Genomic DNA, 27162 nt, shown 5'->3' on the forward strand with positions numbered 1-27162 from the left:
TGAGTGACCATGAAGAGGGATTTCATCGCCCTGTATATAAGGCCCAGGACTGGAGGGGCGATGTGCCATGCGCTTCAATGCAAGCGTCCTGCCAAATTAACCACAAGTTCGCTCCCCATTCCCGAGGAGGAGCTCCCAGCTGCTTTGAGTCAGATATCTGAAGGGCAGCCGCCTCCTGCACTTCAGTCCCACGCCAAGTGACAACCTACCCCGGATCTTCCTTTTACCCGCGAATGTTTATTACTCCCCTGCCTCCAGTCCTGTTTATTGTTTGTACGTAGTGTGCTTCTTCCAGATCGACAGGACTTGGGAAGACTTGGCAAGGGAAGAAACGCACTGTATGAATATAGTCTGAACATTTGTAATCGAATGTATTCAGCAGCTCGGAAACATTGAAACTGAAACTGAAATTGTTTTGATTCTGGAAAGTGCTGACACTGATCATGGCTTCCGGACAGCAGGGAGAGAATTGGACCGAGGAGACCGTTTGTCCCATTTGTCTGGATTTCTTCACCGATCCGGTTATACTGGATTGTGGACACAACTTCTGCCGCTTCTGTATCACCCAGATTTGGGAAAGGCAGAAGATAAACTCCTGCCCGGAATGTCGACAGGAGTTTCCGGACAGATCCCTCAGAGGCAACCGGGCCTTAGCGAATCTGGCCAAGAAAGCTCGGAAATTAAATCTGAATCCACAAGAGAAGGAAAGTAAACATCACTGTGAGGTACATCAGGAAGAACTGAAGCTATTTTGTGAAACTGACAAGAAATTGATCTGTTACACTTGTGTAGTTTCTCGGGAACACAAATCTCACAACTTCATATCAATTAAAGAAGCTGTTGAGATCTACAAGGTAAAAAAGTAACCGATTTCATAACCTAATTATGTTATCACACCTTCGGGGTCTAAAGCCGTGGTATTTTCTGTCTTAAATTCAGGGTGAAGTGAAATCATCTTTGAATTCTATCACAGAAAAGAAATGGGAGGTTTCAGAAATGGAGAGGCAGCAGAAAGAGAGGATTTCCCAAGTTCGAGTAAGGGCTCTAAGCGTTAATTTTCCAGAAATCGGGTTTGTTTTGTTCCTTCATAGCGGGACATCATCATCTTTCAATGTGGTTTTGTAGGAACAGGCGAGCACTCTGAGGACCAACATCACATCCGAGTTTGTTGAATTGTACCAAATTCTCAGTGAGAAAAAGCAACGTTTACTCAGAGATCTCAAGGAAGAGGCGGAGAGGATTCTAAAACCAATGGAGAGAAACCTTCGAAAAATTCAAGAGAATTTAAATTCTATTGATGAGAAACGCTCAACACTGGAGAAACAATTGCGAGAAAAAGACGGGGTGATGTTTCTGAAGGTGACAGATTACACTTCAATTTAGTTCAGTGAAAATGAAGAGTCATAGTATGGTGGCGAGAATTTAGAGATAAATATATCCTTCACCAATAATTTCAATCTGATTTAAACCCATGGGTGATTATATCTCTTCTGGATGAATTTGCTGTTTTCACCACCCACAATTAGCCTGCATTGCTAATCAATGTGTTCATGGCAGGATAATAACCTCAGATCCACATTCCCATTGGCCTCTGATAACCTTTCACGCTCTTAGCAAGAATTGACCATCTGCAGTTGCCTTATTGAGAGTGAATTGCCCTCATGTTGAGACTCAGCTTGTAATTATTTCAATGCACCAAGTTTAATACTTTCCTGCAGTTCACATTAGTCCGTGAGATATTCTGGATGCTGGAATATGAATGATGGGGTGGGTGTGAAAGTCGTGTATATGAGCCAGGCTGTTGATTCTCTATCAGAAATAAGATTGATCAACTCTTTCTGTTTTTTGATTTTGGTGTAATTTCTGCTGTTTATATTTTAAATTCTCCATAGTTTTCCACAGAGATAGGACAATCTGCTCAATAGATTTATGTCGGTGTTTTCATTGCACAGGAGCTCCCCCACCTACCTCAACTCATTTTTGAAATATTATTCCATTTTTTACTTCTTCATGCACTTACCTAGTTTTCTTTTAATGTCTGGTTGTGTTTAATTTTAATGATTGACTACAGGAGTCTCAAAAGGAGGGATTATTCAAGTGGACCCAAGGAAAACTAGACCTCCACTAGATTGGACCAGAACTCTGCTAAATACAGGAAATGCAATTCTTTTACTCATTATTGGTCATGTGCGCACGCTCCATTATTCAAATCACAACTTTGTCAGCCCATTGTCTTAGCCTGGTTTGTCAGGTCCTGTTTTGCCATATTCCTGACCTGTTTAACTTTTGTTTACCTACACCTTTCTCTTGTGTCTTCCAATTAGTTCATATTTTCTACTTCCCAAGGCCTTCCTGGAAATTAGGCTGATTTTGACCTTTAGGCTGTAAAAAGCCCATGCAGAGAACTGTACTCTCTTGGTGTTAATGTTAACATAGAAATTCCTATTTAACTCTTAATGTCCTCAAATAATGCTGACCTTACCCAGTGTACAACCTGTGCGATGTCGCCTGTATGCCTCTGTCCAAGTGATTTTTTAAAAATCACTCTATGATTTGTATGTCCTTGTTTATCTGCCTGTACTGCTGGTTAACAATATTTGGGTAGGTATGACCATAAATCAATCAATTCATTCTTACTGTTTCAACTGCCCCACATGTAACAAGTTTGGCATTCTAATCATTGTCCCAATAATCAAGCTGTTTCTAAGTTATCTACTCTCTTGTATCTGTTAAAAATCTCACAACACCAGGTTATAGTCCAACAGGTTTATTTGGAAGCACTAGCTTTCGAAGCGCTGCTCCTTTATCAGGTGGTTGTGGAGAATAACACCATAAGAGACATTGCCTTATTCTCCACAACCACCTAATGAAGGAGCAGCACTTTGAAAGCTAGTGCTTCCAAATAAACCTGTTGGACAATAACCTGGTATTGTGTGATTTTTAACTTTGTCCACCCCAGTCCAAACTCGGCATCTCAAAATCATCTCTCATATCTGAATTCACATAGAGATGTGAATGCCCACACAAACAACATCCCTACATCTATCCTGTTGAATTACTTCATAATTTTAATGACTTCCACAAATTTCACTTCTATCAGGAAAAGTATCCTAATCTTTCCCCTTAGATAAATCCCTACACTTCTGGTATCATTATTGTAAATCTTCTTTATATTCTTGCTTCTTTCAACAGAAAATAATTATGCATGTGAAATTTCTGCTGTTGAGATCTGCTTGTTCATTCCCAATCAATTCAGATATGTGTTTTCTTTTCAGGACGATAATTGTGAGAAAAGCAGGTAGGACATATTTATTAATGAAACAATAGGTTGATCAGTATAATTGCTCAGAGAAAGAAATGATAATCAACATATAAACTTTTTAATATTTGCAGGATTAACAGGGAAAATGACACACTGCAGTTGGTAGATGGTGCCCTGAATGATGGACATTTCTGTGGCCCTTCATTGTACACAATTTGGAGAGAATTCCTGGAAGCCATCAAGCCTGGTAAAACTCAGATTGGTTAATTGGTCCTGATTTAGATGTTATAATTGATTCATTACCTATAAACATATCAAAGTGTAAATTTTAGAACCAAATAATTGCAAAATAATATTGTTTGAGAAACAAATACTTTGATTGGAATCAATGTGTTAGTCATACAACAAATATAGAACATAGAACATAGAACAAAGAACAATACAGCACAGAACAGGCCCTTCGGCCCACGATGTTGTGCCGAACATCTATCCTAGATTAAGCACCCATCCATGTACCTATCCAATTGCCGCTTAAAGGTCGCCAATGATTCTGACTCTACCACTCCCACGGGCAGCGCATTCCATGCCCCCACCACTCTCTGGGTAAAGAACCCACCCCTGACATCTCCCCTATACCATCCACCCTTCACTTTAAATTTATGTCCCCTTGTAACACTCTGTTGTACTCAGGGAAAAAGTTTCTGACTGTCTACTCTATCTATTCCTCTGATCATCTTATAAACCTCTATCAAGTCACCCCTCATCCTTCGCCGTTCCAACGAGAAAAGGCCGAGAACTCTCAACCTATCCTCGTATGACCTATTCTCCATTCCAGGCAACATCCTGGTAAATCTCCTCTGCACCCTCTCCAAAGCTTCCACATCTTTCCTAAAGTGAGACGATCAGAACTGCACACAGTTCTCCAAATGTGGCCTAACCAAAGTCCTGTACAACTGCAACATCACTTCACGACTCTTGAATTCAATCCCTCTGCTAATGAACGCTAATACACCATAGGCCTTCTTACAAGCTCTATCCACCTGAGTGGCAACTTTCAAAGATCTATGTACATAGACCCCAAGATCCCTCTGTTCCTCCACCTGACTAAGAACCCTACCGTTAACCCTGTATTCCGCATTCTTATTTGTTCTTCCAAAATGGACAACCTCACACTTGGCAGGGTTGAACTCCATCTGCCACTTCTCAGCCCAGCTCTGCATCATATCTAAGTCCCTTTGCAGCCGACAACAGCCCTCCTCACTGTCCACAACTCCACCAATCTTCGTATCATCTGCAAATTTACTGACCCACCCTTCGACTCCCTCATCCAAGTCATTAATAAAAATTACAAACAGCAGAGGACCCAGAACTGATCCCTGCGGAACTCCACTTGTAACTGGGCTCCAGGCTGAATATTTACCATCTACCACCACTCTCTGACTTCGACTGGTTAGCCAGTTTTCTATCCAATTGGCCAAATTTCCCTCTATCCCATGCCTCCTGACTTTCCGCATAAGCCTACCATGGGGAACCTTATCAAATGCCTTACTAAAATCCATGTACACTACATCCACTGCTTTACCCTCATCCACATGCTTGGATCATTAAGACTTGTAAGGCAAGATCTACCCTTCACAAATCCGTGCTGGCTGTCCTTAATCAAGCAGTGTCTTTCCAGATACTCATAAATCCTATCCCTCAGTACCCTTTCCATTACTTTGCCTACCACAGAAGTAAGACTAACTGGCCTGTAATTCCCGGGGTTATTCCTATTCCCTTTTTTGAACAGGGGCACAACATTCGCTACTCTCCAGTCCCGTGGTACCATGCCCGTTGACAGTGAAGACGAAAAGATCATTGCCAACGGTACTGCAATTTCCTCTCTTGCTTCCCACATAATCCTAGGATATATCCCGTCAGGCCTGGGGGACTTGTCTATCCTCAAGTTGTTCAAAATGTCCAACACATCTTCCTTCCTAACAAGTATCTCTTCTAGCTTACCAGTCCGTTTCACACTCTCCTCTTCAACAATACGGTCCCTCTCGTTCATAAATACTGAAGAAAAGTACTCATTCAAGACCTCTCCTATCTCTTCCGACTCAATACACAATCTCCCACTACTGTCCTTGATCGGACTTACCCTCGTTCTCATCATTCTCATGTTTCTCACATATGCATAAAATGCCTTGGGGTTATCCTTGATCCTATCCGCCAAGGATTTTTCATGCCCTCTCTTAGCTCTCCTAATCCCTTTCTTCAGGTCCCTTCTGGCTATCCTGTATCCCTCCACTGCTCTGTCTGAACCCTGTTTCCTCAACCTTATGTAAGCCTCCTTCTTCCTCTTTACTAGACATTCAACCTCCCTCGTCAACCAAGGCTCCCTCACACGACCATTTCTTTCCTGCCTGATAGGTACATACATATCAAGGACACGTTGTATCTGCTCCTTGAAAAAGTTCCACATTTCCACCACATCCTTCCCTGACAGCCTATGCTCCTAACTTATGCTCCTCAAATCCTGTCTTACAGCATCGTAACACACCCACTCAAATACCAATCACTTACCTTCCCGACCAGCTCTGCGCTCCAACCTCACTTCCGCCCAGCTCACGCCGCTCTCTGCGGTGAAAATATGTCATTGATAAAGTTAAAAATCACATAACACCAGGTTATAGTCCATCAGGTTTATTTGGAGGCTCTAGCTTTTGGAGCGCTGCTCCTTTATCAGGTCTCTCAGGGTCTCTCTTGTGGTGCACTATTAGTGTCCCTATCACTGGACTGTGAGGCCTGAGTTCAAGTCTCACCCCCTTCAGAGGTGTGCAATAACATCTCTGAACAGGGCGATTACAAAAACAGGTCCAAGGTCTCTCAGATGAGGCATTCACTTCAGAACCCATCGCCTGACATATTTCAGCAAACAGACACTCTGTTATTCCCAGCAGAATATTTTCTCCTTGTAATGTTCATTCTCCACTTGGTAAATCATGCTCATCATGCTCATGGTAGCAAGTATAAGTCTTTAAAAGAAATTCTTCATGTGATGTGGTGCTGCTCAATGGGTGAATATTTATTATCCATCCCTCATTACCTTTGAGAAGGCAGTGATGAGATGCTTTTTTGAACTGCAGGAGTTTCATTTGTTTTAATGGGCTTTGTGTTGCTAATAAATTCAATATTCCTTGCACATTTGACATTGAACTTGAACTAACTGGTTTGCTAGGCTATGTCAGATATCATTCAAGTCTCAACCACATTGCAGTTGCTCTGCATTCACTTGCAAGTCAGGGTAAAGATGACACATGTCATTGCCTAAATGTTATGTTGCTCATGTCTGATTTTAGCTTTCAATTCCATTTTTTTAAAAATCGCTAAATGAACTTAATTTCCACCTTGTTGGGGTTTGAAGTCATGCCCCCAAACCTAAGCACAGATTGAGTGAGTGGGCCAAGATGGAGTAGCAGGCAGAGATTAATGTATGAGGTAGGAAGACTTTAGTAGGAAGAATCAAAAAGGAAACTATTATTTAAATAACAGAAGATTTCAAAATACAGCAGAGAGGTCTGGGAATTCTAGGATAGAAACATAAAAAGCTGGCAAGCAGGTGCAGCAAAAATGAAGAAAGCAAAAGAAATGTTTGGCTTTATTGCTCAGGGTTTGGAGTTTAAAAATAGGAAATCGTTTTGCAACTGTCCAGGGTGTTGGTGAAACTGACAGTTTTAGTCCTTTTATTTAAAAATTGACAACCTGATATTGGAGGCAGTTCACAAGAAATTCACTAGGCTGTTGTTTTGGAATGAAGGGGTTAACTTATCAAGATTCTCTAAAAAGGTTAGGACCTTTATTCATTCGAGTTTTGAAAAATGAGGAGTAGTCACATTGAAACATACAAGACTGAGGGGAGAGTTGACAGAGTGAATGTAAAAAAGATGTTTCCACTAATAGGGAACCTTGAACTAAGGGACGCAGTTACAGAATAACAGGACACTCATTTAAAACTGAGATAGTGAGGGAATATACTCTCACAGAAAATAGTAAATGCCCAGAATTCTCTACCCTGGAGAATTGTAGCGGCTAGATCACTACAAGTATTGAAGAGGAGATAGACAGATGGGAGTTGACATCTGTCTATGAGGAGCTGGCATAGAAGTTGGGATGTCATGTTGAGGTAGTACAGAATATTGGTGAGGTCTCTTCTAGTGCACTGTGTACAGTTCTGCTTGGAAGGATATTATTAACCTGAAGAGGGTTCTGAAAAGATTTACCAGGGTGTTACTGGGACTGGAGGGTTTGAGTTATAACGACAGGCTAGATTGCATGAGACTTTTGTCATCGGAGTGCAGAGATTGAGGGGTGAGCTTATAGATTAGATTCCCTACAGTATGGAAATAGGCCTTTTAGGCCAACCAGTCCACACCGACCCTCTGAAGAGTAACCCACCTAGACCCATTTTCCCTCTGATTAATGCACCTAACACTATGGGCAATTTAACATAGCCAAATCACCTGACCTACACATCTTTGGACTGTGGGAGGAAACCCACGCAGACACGGAGAGAATGTGCAAACTCCACACAGACAGTCGCCCAAGGGTGGAATTGAACCCAGGTCCCTGGCGCTGTGAGGCAACAGTGCTAACCATTGAGCCACCATGCCGCCCTATGGTGGTTATAAACCATAGAGGTTTATAAAATCATGAGGGGCATAGATAAGATAAATAGCAAGATTCTTTTCCCTGTGGTGGGGGGTGTTCAGAACTAGAGGGCATATTATAAGGTGAGGGGAGAAAGATTTAAAAGGAACATGAGGAGCAACCTTTTTCCGCACAAGGTTGTGCCTGTGTGGAAAGAACTGCCAGAGAAAGTGATGGATGTAGATACAGTTGCAACATTTTAGAAAAACGTTGTACAGGTACATGAATAGGAAAGGTTTGGAGGGATATGGGAGCAAGTGAGGACTGCAGATGCTGGAGATCAGAGCTGAAAATGTGTTGCTGGAAAAGCGCAGCAGGTCAGGCAGCATTCAAGGAGCACGAGAATCAACATTTCGGGCATGATTCCTTCTTCAGGAACCCATTCCTGAAGAAGGGCTCATGCCCAAAACATCGATTCTCCTGCTCCTTGGATGCTGCCTGATCTGCTGCGCTTTTGGGGGGATATGGACCAATTACGGGCAAGTAGGTCTAGTTTAGTTTGGAACATGGTCAGTGTGGTCCAGTTGGATTGAAGGGTCTGTATGACTCTGACTCTATCTTGAAAGGAGGATTGTGGAATGACCTTGAATCTGAGTCCCTCCCCATATATATAAATGTCCCACCAATATACAAATATCCTCTATTCAGGTACACATACACTTCTAACACACAGCCCCTACCCACAGACATATGCGCATACCATTATCCATATGCAGACTGTTATTTATATGCACACCTATTGATCTACACAGTTATGTATTCCCTTACTTATGTGTACACATATCACTACTCATGTACACACACTTTGATCAACACGCATACCTGGACCCATGTACACACACTCCCAGAAAGCTGTCACAATTAGCTGGGGCATTTGCAATAGGAATCAAGTGCAACTAGTCCTGGGGCTATTACAAATCTGAAGAAATTTAACCAAATTATCTAAATTCGCCAATTTGCCGGTAAACTAATGTGAATACAAAATGCTTATTATGTTCCTGTATTTAACAAGAAAGTAACAGTTTATTGCAAATAAATGGTCTTTAACCAATGACAAAAAGGAAAAATGAATTTCTAACTTTTAGCTGTTAAATCCTAAACTCTACGCATGCTTAAACTCCACCCTTCACAAGAATGGATATTAAGGGTGGTGAAAGGAAAAACAAAATCAAGGAAACACAGTTCAATTGCACCAATCTGGACCACAGGAATTGATGAGTTACTTTCTTTCCTTCCATTATTCTCATTCCTTTCAGTCATTTGCTGTTGACACAAGATTGTTTGCACAATGATAGAATTAGAAACTCCACAGTGTCGAAACAAGCCCTTCAGCCCAACAAGTCCACACTGACCCTCCAAAGAGTAACCCACCCAGACACATTCCCCTATTACTCTACCCCAGTTAATACATCTAACCAACACATCGCTGTTGGCGATATGGGCAATTTCGCATGGCCAATGCACATTTTTGGATTGTGGGAGGAAACCTGAGCACCCAGAGGGTCCTCACACAGACAGAGGGAGAATGTGCAAACTCCGCACAGACAGTTGCCTGAGGCGGGTATTGAACCCAGGTCCCTGGCGATATAAGGCAGCAGTGCTAACCACTGAGTCACCATGCCAGTGTTCACGATAGTCAGACTTTTACTCAGAATTCATCTTTTCAATATCTCTGAAGCTATTTTAATTTCTCCTTCAATAAGGAATTTTTCAGAGAAAGTTAAATGGAAGCTAGCTGTCACAGAGAAAAGTCAGTAATGCTTGGAAATGAATATAGTTTTTTATTGGAGCATTGTTTTGAGGTACACAGAACAATTCAGACCAGTATGTGTCATAGACTCAAACAGCACAGAAACTGACCCTTCAGTCCAACAGTCCACGCCAAACATCACCCCAAATTAAACTAGTTCCATCTGCCTGCTCTTGTGCAAGGAGGGGGTGGGTGGGAAATACCTTTACGTTAAAGGACAGAAAGTTTAGAAAGGAGTTAAGGAAGAATTTTTTCACCCAGAGAATAATCAATAACTGGAAGTCCCTGCCTGAAAGGGTGTTGAGGTGGGTACCATAAACAATATGTATGTACTGTAAAACTCTACGACTCTCAGTCTCTTTGCTCTGATTCCACCAATGAATCCTCCCCCTTCTCCAATTCCTAATCAGTTTCTCCAAAGAAGGAAAACTGAAAGAACTGCGGATGCTGTAAATCTGAAATAAAAGCAGAAATTGCTGGAAATGCTGCCTCCCTCAGACATGCACTCAGTGAGTCCCTTTCTCACTGCCATAACGCTGTGACCTCCTCAGCCCTACAGCAGGTCTGGCAGCATCTGCAAAGAGAGAACAGAATTAATATTTCAGGTCCAGTGAGTGGTTCTGAGAAAGGGTCACTGGACCCAAAACGTTAATCCTGATTTTTCTTCACAGATGCTGTTGGACGTGCTATGTGTCTCCTCAGAAGAACCTCTAGTGACTCTGTCTAATTTTGTTTGTTTTTCCAGACTCTGTGACCCTTGATGAAGAAACAGCACATCCAGAGCTTGAGTTGTCTAATGATCTGAAAAGTGTGAGATGGACCAGCACTGCAAGGAGCCTCCCTGATAACACAAAAAGGTTTACAATGCGGGAATCTGTGCTGGGATCAATAGGGTTCACATCAGGGAGACATTACTGGGCAGTGGACGTGTCAGGGAATCGGCACTGGAGACTGGGAGTAGCTGCACAATCTGTGGACAGAAAGAGAAGTGTTGGACTGAAACCAGAGAATGGATTCTGGACCATCCAGCGGACTGAAGATCAGTTTCATATAAAACCCTCCCTTGGATCCCCTCTCCCAGTTGGTTACATTCCAAGAAATGTGGGGGTTTATCTTAATTATGAGGCTGGAACAGTTTCATTTTATTGTGCGGATACCAAGTTCCAACTCCACACTTTCACTGGGAATAAATTCACAGAGAAGCTTTATCCCTTCTTCTGGACCTGGGATGAAAACAAATGGTTGACGATTTGCTGCAATTACAATCCAAATATGTAAAATAGGCTTAAACTCAGGATGGTTGCATCATCCTAGATGTTAGTGTGTTTTCATTTGTTTAGAGTCAGGGTAGAGGTCAGAAGTCTGAAATTGTCGCTAACAAGACGTTGTAAACTAAGTGAGTGCAAGGTAATTTCCATATTACACATTGTGAAATCCCAATTGTTGATAAAATTAAGACGCATATTTATGTCAGAAGGACAATATAAGCAGTAAATTTATATATCTGTGTCTCATCTTCCTTCATTTAAGGTCAAAGATGCTTCCCAAATCATCATGGAAGAAGAGGTACTTGCAACAATCAGTGAGTTAAAAATTGATAAGGAGAGGCTTTAGATAAGCTAATTGTGTTTTCAGTTGATAAGTCAGCAAGATTTAGTTCCACTGTGGACAATGACCTCTTGCTGGTCCCTCTTCCCCTTGAGTCTAGATTAGAGTGGTGCTGGAAAAGCACAGCAGGTCAGACAGCATCCGAGGAGCAGGAAAATTGATGTTTCGAGCAAAAGCCCTTCATCAGGAATACAGGCAGGGTGCCTGCAGGGTGGAGAGATAAATGAGAGGGGGGACGGGGTGGGGAGAAAGTAGCATAGAGTACAATAGGTGAATGGGGGTGGGGGAGGGGATGGAGGTGGTAGGTCAGAGAGGAGGGTGGGGAAAGATAGCTAAGAGTACAATGGGTGAACGGGAGTGAGGAGAAGGTGATAGGTCAGAGAAGAGGGTGGAGTGGATAGGTGGAAAAGAAGATAGGCAGGTAGGACAGGTCATGGGGACGATGCTGAGCTGGAAGGTTGGAACTGGCGTAAGGTGGGGGGAGGGGAAATGAGGAAACTGGTGAAGTCCACATTGATGCCATGGGGTTGAAGTGTTCCGAGGTGGAAGATGGGGCGTTATACCTCCAGGCGTTGGGTAGTGAGAGAGCGGCGATAGAGGAGGCCCAGGACCTCCATGTCCTCGGCAGAGTGGGAGGGGGAGTTGAAATGTTGGGCCACGGGGCAGTGGGATTGATTGGTGCAAGTATCCCGGAGATGTTCCCTAAAGCGCTCTGCTAGGAGGCGTCCAGTCTCCTCAATGTAGAGGAGACCGCATCGGGAGCAATGGATACAATAAATGATATTGGTGAATGTGCAGGTAAAACTTTGATGGATGTGGAAGACTCCTCTGGGGCCTTGGATGGAGGTGAGGGAGGAGGTGTGAGCGCAGGTTTTGCAATTCCTGCGGTGGCAGGGGAAGGTGCCAGGGCGGGAGGGTGGGTTGTTGGGGGGCGAGGACCTTACCAGATAGTCACGAGGGAACTGTCTTTGCGGAAGGCGGAAAGGAGTGGGGAGAGAAATATATCCCTGGTGGTGGGGTCCTTTGGAGGTGGCGGAAATGTTGTCAGATGATGTGGTTTATGTGAAGGTTGGTAGGGTGGAAGGTGAGCACCGGGGGTTTCTGTCCTTGTTATGTTGGAGGGGTGGGGTTTGAGGGTGGAGATGCAGGATATGGACGGGATGCATTGGAGGGCATCTTTAACCACGTGGGAAGGGGAATTGCGGTCTCTAAAGAAGGAGGCCATCTGGTGTGTTCCGTGGTGGAACTGGTCTTCCTGGGACCAGATACGGTGGAAGCGGAGGAATTGGGAATACAAGATGGCATTTTTGCAGGAGGTAGGGTGTGGAAAGGTATAATCCAGGTGGCTTTGGGAGTCGGTGAGTTTGTAAAAAATGTCAGTGTCAAGTCGGTTGACCTTAATAGAATTGGAGAGGTCCAGGAAGGGGAAGGAGGTGTCAGAGGTGGTCCAGGTGAATTTAAGGTCGGGGTGGAATGTGTTGATAAAGTTGATGAATTGCTCAACTCCTCGCGGGAGCACAAGGTGGTGCCAATGCAGTCATTAATGTAGTGGAGGAAGAGGTGGGGAGTGGTGCCGGTGTAATTATCGAAGATGGACTGTTCTACTTAGCCAAAGAGACAGGCATAGCTGGGGCCCGTACGGGTGTTCATGGCTACCCCTTTGGTCTGGAGGAAGTGGGAGGATTCAAAGGAGAAATTGTTAAGGGTGAGGACCAGTTCAGCCAAACAAATGAGAGTGTCTGTTGGGGACTGTTGGGGACGTTGGGAGAGGAAGAAACATAGGGCTTGAAGGCCCTGGTCATGGCAGACGTAGATGTAGAGGTTTGGATATCCATGATGAAGATGAGGCATTGGAGGCTGGGGAAATGGAAGTCTTGGAAGAGGTGGAGGGCGTGGGTGGTGTCGCGAACATTGTTGGGGAGTTCCTGGACCAGGTGGGATAGGCCAGTGTCGAGGTAGGTAGAGATGAGTTCAGTGGGGCAGGAGCAGGCTGAGACAATGGGTCGGCTGGAGTGGTCAGGCTTGTGGATCTTGGGAAAGAGGTAGAATCGGGTGGTGCAGGGTTCCCAGACTATGAGGTTGGAAGCTGTGGGTGGGAGATATCCTGAGGTGATGTGGTTCTGTATGGTCTGGGAGATGATTTGATGATGAGGGGGTGAGGTTTACCGAGTTTTTACCCTCTTCCGCTTGAGAACATTCTGCACACTCTCTGAGACATTCTTGATCCTGGCACCAGGGAGACAACACACCATTCTAATTTTTCGCTGCTGGCCACAGAAACGTCTGTCTGTGCGTCGGACTAGAGAATCCCCAACACAATCGATCTCTTGGAACCCGATGTACCTCTCATTGCATTAGAGCCAGTCTTGATACCAGAAACCTGGCTGTCCGTGCTGCATTCCCCTGAGAGTCCATCACCCCCTACATTTTCCAAAACAGCATACTTGTTTGAAATGGTGATAACCACAGAAGACTCCAGCACTACCTGCCTATCTCTTCTATCTTTCCTGGAGTTAACCCATCTACCTGACTATATCTGCAGCTATTCTCCCTTCCTATAACTGCCATCCATCACACTCCTTGCTCTTGTAAATTCTTCATTGTCTCTCCAACCAATCCATTCAATCTGATAGGATTCACAACAAATGGCATTGACTGCAGATATAATCCTCAGAAACATGTAAATTCTCCCTGAACCCCCACATCTGACAAGAAGAACGTATCACACTATGAAGGGCCATTTTTGCTTCTTCCAATCTGAAGACCCAGAAAATAGCACCGTCGGGAAAAGGATGAGATTCTGAAGGGAGAATAGAGAATTAGGCAGGAATTTACAAAGGTCCTCGACAGTAGTAATATCTGGATTATTCCAGTTGCTACAAGTTAGTGAGGGCAGGAATAGGAGGGTACAGCGTGACTGAGGAGCTGGTGCATGGGAGAAAGATTCAAATTTTGGATCAGTGGAATCTCTTTTGGGGTAGAAGTGACCTGTACAAGGAGGACAGATTGCACCTGAATTGGAAGCGGACTAATATTCTGATAGGGAGATTTGTTAGAGCTGCTCAGGAGGATTTAAAAGCGGGGGCAGGGAAAGATCAATAGACCTAACAAGGAAGGCAGAAGAACTCAGGGCATGGTTAGGAACATGGGACTGGGATATCATAGCAATTATAGCAACATGGCTCAGCGATGGGCAGGACTGGCAGCTTAATGTTCCAGGATATAAATGCTACAGGAAGGATAGAAAGGGAGGCAAGAGAGGAGAGAAAGCGGCGTATTTTGATATAGGGATAGCGTTGCAGCTGTACTGAGGGAGGTTATTTGGGTTGAACTGAGAAATAAGAAAGAGATGATCACCTTACTGGGACTGTATTACAGGCGCCCTAATAGTCAGAGGGAAATTGAGAAACAGATTTAGAAGATTTCAGTTATATATAAGAATAATAGGGTGGATATGGTAGGGGATTTTAACTTTCTAAACATAGACTGGGACTGCCATAATGTTAAGGGTTTAGATGAACAGGAATTTATTAAGTGTGCAGTAGAAAATTTAACGATTCATTATGTGGATGTGCCTACTCGGGAAGGTGCAAAACTTGACCTATTAGATTAGGTTACTTACAGTGTGGAAACAGGCCCTATGGCGCAACAAGTCCACACCGACCCTCCGAAGAGCAACCCACCCAGATCCATTTCCCTACATTTACCCATTTTGGCAGAGTGGCGAGGAGAGATGAAATGAAGGCTGCCGGGAAGGGTGAGTTTTCCCGCATTAAAAGGGACTTACCTTGGGAGTCAGGCCTCCTTTTGCCGAGAGGTGAGAGGGAGGAGCGAAGGACTTCTGGGAAGTCATATATTTGTGTGGTTGCGTTACCCAAAAAACTACTCGGGTAGTGTCTCCCACCCATCTTCCTCCTCTAACCAAAAAAAAAGGACCTGTGCACCAGATTGGTAAGGTAACAAGTTTATTTTCTATTCCTTATTTTTTCAACAGTCTCTTTGGGAATTTAGAATAGTTGGAATGGAGGTTAGGGCAGTTGAATGTTCCTACTGCAGAATGTGGGAGGTCAGGGTCACCACTAATGTCCCTGCTGACAACATCTGCGGGAAGTGCACCCAACCCCAGCTCCTCGAAAACCGCGATAGGGAACTGGAGCTGGATGAACTTTGGATCATTCGGGAGGTAGAGGAGGTTACTGAGAGGAGTTACAGGGAGGTAGTCACTCCTAAGGTACAAGAAAAAGGCAAATGGGTTACAGTCAGGGGATGGAAAGGGAACCGGCAGGCAGTGCAGGGATCCCCTGTGGCCATTCCCCTCAACAATAAGTATACCGTTTTGGATACTGTTGGGGGGGAGACTTACCAGGGGAAAGCAGTGGGGCACAGGGCTCTGGCACAGAGTCTGTCCCTGCTGCTCAGAAGGGAAAGGGGAAGAGGAGCAGAGCAGTAGTCACTGGGGACTCCATAGTTAGGGGGACAGATAGGAGGTTCTGTGGGGACGAGAGAGACTTGCCTCCCAGGTGCCAGGGTTCGTGATGGCTCTGATTGTGTTTTTGAGATCCTTAAGAGGAGGGGGAGCAGCCCCAAGTCGTGGTCCACATACGCACCAACGACATAGGTAGGAAGAGAGATGGGGATTTAAGGCAGAAATTCAGGGAGCTAGGATGGAAGCTTAGAGCTAAGATGAACAAAGTTGTTGTCTCTGGTTTGTTGCCCGTGCCACGTGCTAGTGAGGCAAGGAATAGGGAGAGAGAGGATTGAACACGTGGCTACAGGGATGGTGCAGGAGAGAGGGTTTTGGATTCTTGGATAATTGGGGCTCTTTCTGGGATAGGTGGGACCTCTACAAGCAGGATGGTCTTCGTCTGAACCAGAGGGGTAGCAATGTCCTGGGGGGCGGATTCGCGAAGGCTCTTGGGGTGGGTTTAAACAAATCCATCAGGAGGATGGGAACCGAAATTGTAATTCAAGGATAGAAAAGGTTGAGAGTAGGGAGGTCCAAAATAAAGTTTCAGGGACACAAGATGGCACCGGCAAGCAAGAAGTTGGTTTGAAGTGTGTCTACTTCAATGCCAGGAGCATCTGGAATAACGTGGGTGAACTTGCAACATGGGTTGGTACCTGGGACTTCGATGTTGTGGCCATTTTGGAAACAGGGATAGAGCAGGGACAGGAATGGTTGTTGCAGGTTCCAGGATTTAGACATTTCAGTAAGAACAGAGAAGATGGTAAAAGAGGGGGGAGTGTGGCATTGTTGGTCACGGACAGTATTACAGTTGCAGAAAGGATGTTTGGGGACTTGTCAACTGACGTAGTATGGGCTGAAGTTAGAAACAGAAAAGGAGAGGTCACCCTGTTGGGAGTTTTCTACAGGCCTCCGAATAGTTGTAGAGGAAAAGATAGCAAAGATGATTCTCGATAGGAGTGAGAGAGACAGGGTAGTTATCATGGGGAACTTCAACTTTCCAAATATTGACTGGGAATACTATAGTACGAGTTCTATAGATGGGTCAGTCTTTGTCCAGTGTGTGCAGGAGGGCTTCCTGACACAGTATGTAGACAGACCAACAAGGGGCGAAGCCACATTAGATTTGCTACTGGGTAATGAGCCCAGCCAGGTATTAGACTTGGAAATAGGTAAGCACTTTGGTGATAGTGATCACAATTCTGTTATGTTTACTTTAGTGATAGAAAGGGATAGTTGTATACCACTGGGCAAGAGCTATATTTTTTTTAGATTAGATTAGACTTACAGTGTGGAAACAGGCCCTTCGGCCCAACAAGTCCACACCGACCCGCCGAAGCGAAACCCACCCATACCCCTACATTACCCCTTACCTAACACTACGGGCAATTTAGCATGGCCAATTCACCTGACCCGCACATCTTTGGACTGTGGGAGGAAACCGGAGCACCCGGAGGAAACCCACGCAGACACGGGGAGAACGTGCAAACTCCACACAGTCAGTCGCCTGAGTCGGGAATTGAACCCGGGTCTTCAGGCGCTGTGAGGCAGCAGTGCTAACCACTGTGCCACCGTGCCGCTATAGCTGGGGGAAAGGCAATTACAATGCGATTAGGCAAGATTTACGAAGCATAGGATAGGGAAGGAAACTGCAGGGATAGGCACATTAGAAATGTGGAGCTTATTCAAGGAAAAGCTACCATGTGTCCTAGATAAGTATGTACCTGTCAGGCTGGGAGGAAGCTGTAGAGCGTGGGAGCCGTGGTTTACGAAGGAAATGGAATCTCTGGTCAAGAGGAAGAAAAAGGCTTATGTTAGGATGAGATGTGAAGGCTCAGTTAGGGTGCTTGAGGGTTACAAGGTAGCCAGGAAAGACCTAAAGAGAGAGCTCCGAAAATCCAGGAGGAGACATGAGAAGTTGTTGGTGGATAGGATCAGGGTAAACCCTAAGGCTTTCTATTGGTATTTAAGGAATAAAAGAATGACGAGAGTAAGATTAGGGCCAATCAAAGATAGTAGTAGGAAGTTGTGTGTGGAGTCAGAGGAGATAGGGGAAGCACTAAATGAATATTTTTCAACAGTATTCACTCTAGAAAATGATAATGTTGTCGAGGAGAATACTGAAATACAGGCTATTAGACTAGGTGTGATTGAGGTTCACAAGGAAGAGGTATTAGAAATCCTGCAGAGTGGAAGCCAGGGAGGAGATTGCCGAGCCTTTGGCATTGACCTTTAAATCTTCACTGTCTACAGGAATAGTGCCAGAAGACTGGAGGATAGCAAATGTGGTTCCCCTGTTCAAGAAGGGGAATAGAGACAATCCTGGTAATTACAGACCAGTGAGCCTTACTTCAGTTGTTGGTAAAATGTTGGAAAAGGTTATAAGAGATAGGACTTATAATCATCTCGACAAGAATAATTTGATTTGGGATAGTCAGCATGGTTTTGTGAAGGGTAGGTCGTGCCTCACAAACCTTTTTGAGTTCTTTGAGAAGGTGACCAAACAGGTAAATGAGAGTAAACCGATTGATATGGTGTATATGGATTTCAGCAAGGCATTCAATAAGGTTCCCACAGTAGGCTATTTTACAAAATACGGAGGAATGGGATTCTGGGAGATATAGCAGTTTGGATCAGTAATTGGCTTGCTGAAAGAAGACAGAGGGTGGTGGTTGATGGGAAATGTTCATCCTGTAATCCAGTTACCAGTGGTGTACCACAAGGTCGATATTGGGTCCACTGCTGTTCGTCATTTTTATAAACGACCTGGATGAGGGCATAGAAGGGTGGGTTAGTAAATTTGCAGATGACACGAAAGTCTGTAGTGTTGTGGATAGTGACGAAGGATGTTGTAGGTTCCAGAGAGACATAGATAAGTTGCAGAGCTGGATTGAGAGGTGGCAAATGGAGTTTAATGTGGATAAGTGTGAGGTGATTCACTTTGGTCGGAGTAATCAGAATGCAAAGTACTGGGCTGATGGTAAGATTCTTGGTAGTGTAGTTGAGCAGAGAGATCTCAGTGTTCAGGTACACAGATCCTTGAAAGTTGCCACCTAGATTGACAGGGTTGTTAAGAAGGTATATAGTGTTTTAGCTTTTATTAATAGAGGGATTGAGTTCTGGAACCATGAGGTTGTGCTACAGCTGTACAAAACTCTAGTGCGGCCGCATTGGAGTATTGTGTACAGTTGTGGTCACCGCATTATAAGAAGGATGTGGAAGCTTTGGAAAGGGTGCTGAGGAGATTTACTAGGATGTTGCCTGGTATGGAGGGAAGGTCTTACGAAGAAAGGCTGAGAGAAGAACTTTGAGAGGTGACTAAATAGAGACATATAAGATAATCAGAGGGTTAGATAGGGTGGACAGGGAGAGCCTTTTTCCAAGAATGGTGACGGCAAGCATGAGGGGGCATAGCTTTAAATTGAGGGGTGATAGATATAGGACAGATGTCAGAAGTAGTTTCTTTACTCAGAGAGTAGTAAGGTTATGGAATGCTTTGCCTGCAACAGTAGTAGATTTGCCAACCTTAAGTACATTTAAGTCGTCATTGGACAAGCATATGGACGTACATGGAATAGTGTAGGTTAGATGGGCTTCAGATTGGCATGACAGGGCGGCGCAACATCGAGGGCCAAAGGGCCTGTATTGCGCTGTAATGTTCTATGTTCTATTTACCCCTTCACCAACACTACGGGCAATTTAGCATGGCCAATTCACCTAACCAGCACTCCTTTGGACTGTGAGAGGAGACTGGAGCACCCAGAGGAAACCATGCAGACATGGGGAGAATGTGCAAACTCCACACAGACAGTTGCCCGAGGTTGGAATTGAACCTGGGTTTCTGGCGCTGTGAGGCAGCAGTGCTAACCACTGTGCCAGTATGCCGCCCCACGGGAAATATTCTTGGGAAATAAGGCAGGGCAGGTGACTGAGTTGTCAGTGGGGGAGCACGTTAGGGCCAGTGACCACACTTCTATTAATTTTCAAGTAGTGATGGAAAAGGATAGACCAGATCTAAAAGTTGAAGTTCTAAATTAAAGGAAGGCTAATTTTGACGGTATTAGGCAAGAACTTTCAAAAGAAGTTTGGGGGCAGATATTCACAGGTAAAGAGATGACTGGAAAATGGGAAGCCTTCAGAAATGAGATAATGAGAGTCCAGAGGCAGTATACTCCTGTTGGGGTGAAAGGAAAGGTTGGTAGATGTAGGGAATGCTGGATGACTAGAGAAATTGAGGGTTTTAGTTCAGAAAAAAAAGGATAGATTGAGTGAAGAATAGAAGAGTATAAAGGCAGTAGGAGTATATTTAAGAGGGTAATGAGGAGGGCAAAATGGGGACATGAGATAGGTATGGCAAACAGAGTTAAGGAAAATCCAAAGGGTTTTTACAAATACATTAAGGACAACAGGGTAACTAGGGAGAGAATAGGCCCCCTCAAAGTCAGTAAGGCGGCCTTTGTGTGGAACCGCAGGAGATGGTGAGACAGTAAACAAATATTTTGCATCAGTGTTTACTGTGGAGAAGAAAGATATAGACTGTAGGGAAATAGACGGTAACATCTTGAAAAATGTTCAGATTACAGAGGAGGAAGTGCTGGATGTCTTGAAATGCATAAAAGTGGATAAATCCCCAGAACCTGATCAGGTATATCCTAGAACTTTGTGGGAAGCTAGGGAAGTGATTGCTAGGCCTCTTGCTGAGATATTTTATCAGCGATAGTCATAGGTGAAGTGCCTGAAGACTGGAGGTTGGCTAACGTAGTGCCACTGTTTAAGAAAGATAGTAAGGGCAAGCCAGGGTATTATAGACCGGTGAGCCTGATGTCAGTGGTGGGCAAGTTGTTGGCAGGAATCCTGAAGGAGAGGATGGAAATGTATTTCGAAAGACAAAGGCTGGTTCTGGATAGTCAACATGGCTTTGTGCATGTGAAATCATGTCTCATGAACTTGACTGACTTTTTTGAAGAAGTAACAAAGAGGATTGACTAGGCCAGAGCGGTGGACGTGATCTATATAGACTTCAGTAAGACGTTCAAAAAGGTTCCCCATTGGAGACTGGTTAGCAAGGTTAGATCTCATGGAATACAGGGAGAACTAGCCATTTGGATACAGAACTGGCTCGAAGGTAGAAGACAGAGGATGATGATGGAGGGTTGTTTTTCAGACTGGAGGCCTATGACCAGTGGAGTGCCACAACGATTGGTGCTGGGCCCACTACTTTTTGTCATTTATATAAATGATTTGGATGTGAGCATAAGAGGTATATTTGGTAAGTTTGCAGATGACACCAAAATTGAAGGTGTAGCAGACAGCGTAGAAGGTTACTTCAGATTACAACGGGATCTTGATCAGATGGGCCAATGGGCTGAGGATTGGCAGATGGAGTTTCATTTAGAGACATGCGAGGTGCTGCATTTTGGGAAAGCAAATTTTAGCAGGACTTATACACTTCACGGTAAGGTCTAAGGGAATGTTGCTGAACAAAGAGACCTTGGAGTGCAGGTACATAGCTCCTTGAAAGTAGAGTTGCAGGTAGATAGGATAGTGAATTAGGTGTTTGGTATGCTTTACTTTAGATTAGATTAGATTACTTACAGTGTGGAAACAGGCCCTTCGGCCCAACAAGTCCACACCAACCCGCCAAAGCGCAACCCACCCATACCCCTACATTTACCCCTTACCTAACATTACAGGCAATTTAGCATGGCCAATTCACCTGACCCGCACATCTTTGGACTGTGGGAGGAAACCGGAGCACCCCGGAGGAAACCCACGCAGACACAGGGAGAACGTGCAAACTCCACACAGTCAGTCGCCTGAGGTGGGAATTGAACCCAGGTCCCTGGCGCTGTGAGGCAGCAGTGCTAACCACTGTGCCACCGTGCCACCCGGTTACCACCGTGCCACCCGCACGGTGAGAGTATTGAGTACAGGAGTTGGGAGGTCACATTGCGGCTGTACAAGACATTGGTTAGGCCACTGTTGGAATATTGCGTGCAATTCTAGTCTCCTTCCTATTGGAAAGATGTTGTGAAACTTGAAAGGGTTCAGAAAAGATTTACAAGCATGTTGCCAGGGTTGGAGGAGTTGAGCTATAGGAAGAGGTTGAATAGGCTGGGGCTGTTTGCCCTGGGGCGTCAAAGGCTGAGGGGTGACCTTCGGACCTAAAAAAAGACCTAAGGGGCAACTTTTTCACGCAGAGGATGGTATGTGTATGGAATGAGCTGCCAGAGGAAGTGGTGGAGGCTAGTACAATTACAACATTTAAAAGGCATCTGGATGGGTATATGAATAGGATGGGTTTGGAAGGATATGGGTCAGGTGCTGGCACGTGGGACTAGATTAGGCTGGGATATCTGGTTGGCATGGACGAGTTGGCCTGAACGGTCTGTTTCTGTGCAGTACATCTCTATATTTCTGTGACTTGAAGGTAAAATGAACCATATCTAAGTAATCTTGAGAATGAAGGAGTTAATTGTTGCAGGAATTACTGTTACTGAAGTTCATACAGTTTAACTTGTTTTTTTCTACTCTGTACTTTTCCATTCTGATCATGGAACTTGTTTATCTGTGTAAATGTGATAACATTTGTTTTCCAAAGCTACTAATGAAGACTGAAATGATGTGGACAAACAAACCAGAAAAGTTGAACTATAGGAAGAGGTTGAATAGGCTGTGGCTATTTTCCCTGGGGCATCGGAGGTTGAGGGGTGACCTTCAGACCGAAAAAAGACCTTACATTTTCATGCAGAAGATGGTATATGTGTGGAATGAGCTGCCAGAGGAAGAGGTGGAGGCTGGTACAATGACAGTATTTAAACAGCATCTGGATGCGTATATGAATAGGAAGGGTTTAGAGGGCTATATAGGCCACGTGCTGGCAAATAGCAAATAGGACTACATTAGGTTACAATATCTGGTCGGCATGGACAAGTTGGACTGGATGGTCTGTTTAATGCTGTAAATTTCTGTGACTCTATAAAGAAACTCACTTTGTGATGTTATAACCTCCATATAATTTAAATTCTACCACTTCCTTAAAATTCCAATGCACATAACAATAGGCAAGACAGGGTCACAAAACCAGAAATAGGATCAGTTGTCGTCGTTCAGGCCCTTGAATCTGCTCGGTCATTCTTCATGCTGACTTTCCTGCCTTTTCCTCATAATCCTTCGACTTTCCACCAGATCACGAATCTACCTATCTCCGCCTTAAACACAGAATGACGAATGCCCCTGACACACTCTGGGGCAAAGAATTCCAAAGATTCAGAACCCTTAGAGAAGAAATTCTTCACTAAGTCTTAAATTGGTGCCCCTTTATTCTGAGATTTTGCTCTCTGGTCCTAGACTCTCTCATTAGGGGAAACATCCTCTCAGTATTTACCTTGTCAAATCGCTTAAGAATCCCATATATCTCCATGCAATCACCTCTCATTCTTCTAAATTCCAATGGATAGAGTCCCAACCTATTCAGTCTTTCTTTATAAGACAATCCCTCCATACAAGGGATCATTCTCGTGAACCTTCTCTGAACTGATTCTAATAAAATAATCTTTCCTTCACTAAGAGACAAAACCCTACCCTACTCCAGACACAAGTATTATGGATGAAGGAGAGGGGAAAAAAAAATCAGAGATGCACAATTCTAACACCAGTTCAGATGACCAATGTGGATGAATTGTTTTCTTTCAGTTCCTTTTGATTCTTTGATTAAGTCACAAGGTCATGGTAAGTCGATTCTCTGTCTTTTATTCATTGGTTCAGGGTTCACGCTTTCAGTGCCTCTGAAAGTGTTTTTTTTAACATCTTTTCCTTTGAACAGGGGGAGTTTGGGGGTGTGATGGCCGAGAGGTGTTATTGTTGGACTGTTAATCCAGAGACCCTGGCAATGTTCTGGGGAGCAGGGTTTGAATCCAACCGTGGTAGATGGTGGAATTTGAATTCAATAGAAAATCGGGAATTAAGAGTGTAATGGTGAAGCTGAATTCATTGTCAATTGTGGGGAAAATCCATCTGGTTCACTAATGTCCTTCAGAGAAGGAAACTGCAATCCTCAATTGGTTTGGTCTCCATGGGACCTCAGATTCACAGCAATGTGATTGACTCTTAACTGCCTTATGGGCAATAAATGCAGGCAAAGCCAATGACTCCCTCATTCCATGAATGAAGTTTAAAAAAAATTAAAGAATATTTTATATGGGAAAAGCTAATGAAAACAGCTACCAGGATACGTTCCCCATACAGGAGGGAAAGAGACAGAATTTTCCTTTGCAACCAGAATGTAACTGCCATATTATCCATTCCCAAGTTTATAGTCAATCAAGTTGTTGTTACCATGCCATGCCCTTAGCTCACAACAGCTGGTCAATTGAAAAACCAATCAAAAGACTATTGTTGGATGATGTTATGCTGAATGAACACACTCAAACACATCGTGGAATTCAGTCAAGCAATCTCCCCACTGCTTGAATTTGGCAACATTATCAAGACAACTCACAATCAGTTCCAGTAACTATTATTAAATGTAAACATCTTTTTTTCCACAGTTTTCTTGTTTTAAATTGGTAACTTTTCCAATTTTACATCCACAGTCTGAAAAAAAAGTCTTGACAGTTCCCTGCTTCTCGTCTAATATGGAGGAGGAAGCATCCGTTCTGCATCTACCTTGTGAAGACCATTTGGGATCTAATGCACTTCAAACAAGTCACTCCTTCCTATTCAAAACACTCGTGAAAACAATCGCAGGCTGTCCAATGTTTTCTCATAAGACAATCCTCTCATTCCAGTTATCATAGAATCAATAGTGTGGAAGCAGCCCATTCAGTCCATTGAGTCTACACCGACCCTCCCACCCAGTCCCACCACCTCCATCCTATAACCCTGCATTTCCCATGACTAATCTGCCTAGCCTCTACCATCTTGGAGAGTATGGGCAATTTAGCATGGTCAATCTATCTAACCTGCACATCCTTGGGCTATGGGAGGAAATCGGAGTACCTGGGGGGATCCCACGCAGATACAGGGAGAATAGCAACAGTCTGTGGGAAGTTTGCACAGAAGGTGGAATCAAATTCAGGTTCCTGGTGCTCTGAGGTAATCCAATCTAGCAAATCTCTTCTGATGTAGCTGCTAAGCCCCTCCAACGTATTTATATCTTTCTTAATTAAGGATACCAAAAGTACACACAGTACACAACCAGGTATGACATCATCTTTTCTGTGCAATTTCTCTCATAATGAAACATAGTCTTAACTACTGCTTCACTTGAGTTGAGCTTTTGTGACTCGTGCACGAGAACATCTTCATCCCTCTGAACTTTGGAATTCTACAGTCATTCTCTTTTTGCTGGAATTGCTGGAAAAACCCAACTGGTCTGGCAGCAGAAATCAGAACTAAGGTTTCAGATCCAGTGACTCTTCTTCAGAACTGATGCCTGTAAGGAAAAGGATGGTACTTATGCAAAAGATGGGGTGGGGGTGGGGGTTGGAGGAGAGTAAACAATAGATAGAGAAATAGAACAGAGAGAGAAGAAAACAGACAAAGAAGTGGGTGAAGGTTGCCACTTTAACACACCACACTGTTTCCTGACCAACATCTTTCTCAGGCTTGCTGCAGTGCTCCAGTGAAGCTCTGCACAAGCTGGAAGAAAAGTACCTCACCAATTGCTGCAATTTTTGTTTCAGTCTTTGTTGGGACTGAATGTGATCAGAACGTCTAGCACTTACTGCTCATCTTAATTGTCTTTGAATTAAGTAGTATTTTAGAGTATTTCAGAGAGCAGTGACGAGTGAAACGCTGTTGTGGATTTGGAGTCACATGTAGGCCAGGCCCAATAAGGAAATTAAAAAGGGGATTAATGAACTCGATAGTTTTTTTTACGATTCATGATAGGGTCATGGTCACTTTTACTGATTCTAGCTCTCAGTTTCAGGTTTCATGCATTGAATTTAAATTTCCCCAATTACCACAGCTGGATTTGAGCTAATAGCCCAGTGCTAATGAATTTGGGTCTCTAGGTCACAAGTCCAGCACCTTCACCACTACATCACCATCTCCCCCTGAAGTCCAGTGGCTTTTGGAATGACTTATGTGACACAGTTTTAATGACCTATCATTTTAACTTAGATAATTCCCTAATGGTAAATTATCTAGGTTCATGCGAGACTTAACCATAAGGTGAGACCAAAGACATAAGTTATTAAATTCAGAACATTTATTGAATGTTACACATTTAAATGATAAATGATAAAGTTTCAAGTAACAATAAAGAGAGCAAAAGTTTAGAAGTTGAAAAGAATTTCTCACAATTCCTCAAGCAATTAGGTTGAAGTGATGTGTGTGCCCTTTCCAGTTCCCTGATGTTGGATAAAACATAAAAAATATCTTCCTAAAAAGCTTCAATTTTTACCTTCAATTCATATCTTCTTATCTCAAATCAGACAAACTGTCCAATACAAATTGATTAATTGTTTGTTTAATTATACTGGTTTCTGAAACCTGAAAACAGATTCCCAGGTGTGTGAACGTTTTCCAATTCATTACTAGAACAGCTCAAATCAGAACATTTACATGTCTGATTTTTATATAAAATTTCTACCATACTTAATTTATTGACATTGTACAAAGTCATTTATTAATATTTTATTTACATTCCTTATTTCCAGCTGGGAAACCACCATTTTACAGAGTGAAAACTCACAATGTAACCTTAAATATTTAAAATTGTATATTATACATCATAAATTGTCTTTTACAAGTTAAGTGTCCAGCTCTTACTAATATCTATTAGCTAATTATTCTTCAATTGTCTTGAAGTTGAGGTTCAGCATATTATTCAGTGGTTCTTCACTGCTTTCCAAACATGCAAATCATAAATGAATTAAAATATCGTGTTTGTTGGAGTCAAAATGGATTCTTCTAGCCATGTTAGCTTCCTATAACAACTGTACTATAGAAATGGTTAAGTCCTACTAAATGATTAGTTTTTAAAGTCAGCAGCAGTCTAATAGCTGTCCTTCACAGCTCAGACACTTGTCATTCTTGGCAATGGACACTGAACTAGAGTCATAGAGAGGTACAGCACAGAAACAGACCTTTCGATCCAACTTGTCCATGCCATCCAGATATCCTAACCTAACCTAGTCCCATTGCTAGCACTTGGCCCATATCCCTTCCTATTCTTTCACCCATCCAGATGCCGTTTAAATGCTGTCATTGTTCCAGCCTCCACCACTTCCTCTGGCAGCTAATTCCATATATGCACCATCCTCTGCGTGAAAAAGTTGTCCCTTAGATCCCTCTTATATCATTCCCTTCTCACCCTAAACCTATACTCTCTAGTTCTGGACTCCCCCACCCCAGGGAAAAGGCCTTGTCCACTTATCT

The 27162-nt window shown here is 43.5% G+C and overlaps 1 protein-coding gene and 1 long non-coding RNA gene across 10 annotated transcripts in view; one reads left to right on the top strand and one right to left on the bottom strand.

Moving 5' to 3' along the window:
* Window positions 1–25961, top strand: LOC132832502 (nuclear factor 7, brain-like). Of its 9 annotated transcripts, none has more exons than XM_060850558.1 (9): window positions 1–854; window positions 940–1035; window positions 1126–1359; window positions 3276–3298; window positions 3394–3509; window positions 10447–10558; window positions 11232–11283; window positions 23345–23505; window positions 24369–24450. In XM_060850558.1, exons 1-8 carry the CDS (start codon window positions 444–446, stop codon window positions 23477–23479), a joined length of 1179 nt encoding a protein of 392 aa, XP_060706541.1. In that variant the 5' UTR covers window positions 1–443; the 3' UTR covers window positions 23480–23505; window positions 24369–24450. The 9 variants fall into 9 exon arrangements, 7 of the variants coding, with proteins under 7 accessions (XP_060706541.1, XP_060706546.1, XP_060706540.1 ...); XM_060850563.1 differs by having other exon boundaries at window positions 11232–11267; window positions 23470–23505; XR_009646956.1 differs by lacking the exon at window positions 23345–23505 and having other exon boundaries at window positions 10447–11108; window positions 11232–11267; window positions 24369–24401.
* The window catches only part of LOC132832505 (uncharacterized), an 89432-nt gene that overhangs the window by 10303 nt on the left and 51967 nt on the right, over window positions 1–27162 (bottom strand). The gene's annotated exons all lie outside the window — the stretch shown is intronic.

This window comes from Hemiscyllium ocellatum, chromosome 35, assembly GCF_020745735.1.
Source record: "Hemiscyllium ocellatum isolate sHemOce1 chromosome 35, sHemOce1.pat.X.cur, whole genome shotgun sequence".
NCBI lineage: Eukaryota > Metazoa > Chordata > Chondrichthyes > Orectolobiformes > Hemiscylliidae > Hemiscyllium > Hemiscyllium ocellatum.

Bases quoted from the DNA above. Each gene is read 5' to 3' on its own strand.
- LOC132832502 (XM_060850556.1), top strand. From the start codon at position 444: ATGGCTTCCGGACAGCAGGGAGAGAATTGGACCGAGGAGACCGTTTGT. The intron at 1,360-3,275 runs GTGACAGATTAC...TTTTCTTTTCAG, and splicing joins ACGGGGTGATGTTTCTGAAG to GACGATAATTGTGAGAAAAG. The intron at 3,510-10,446 runs GTAAAACTCAGA...TTGTTTTTCCAG, and splicing joins CCTGGAAGCCATCAAGCCTG to ACTCTGTGACCCTTGATGAA.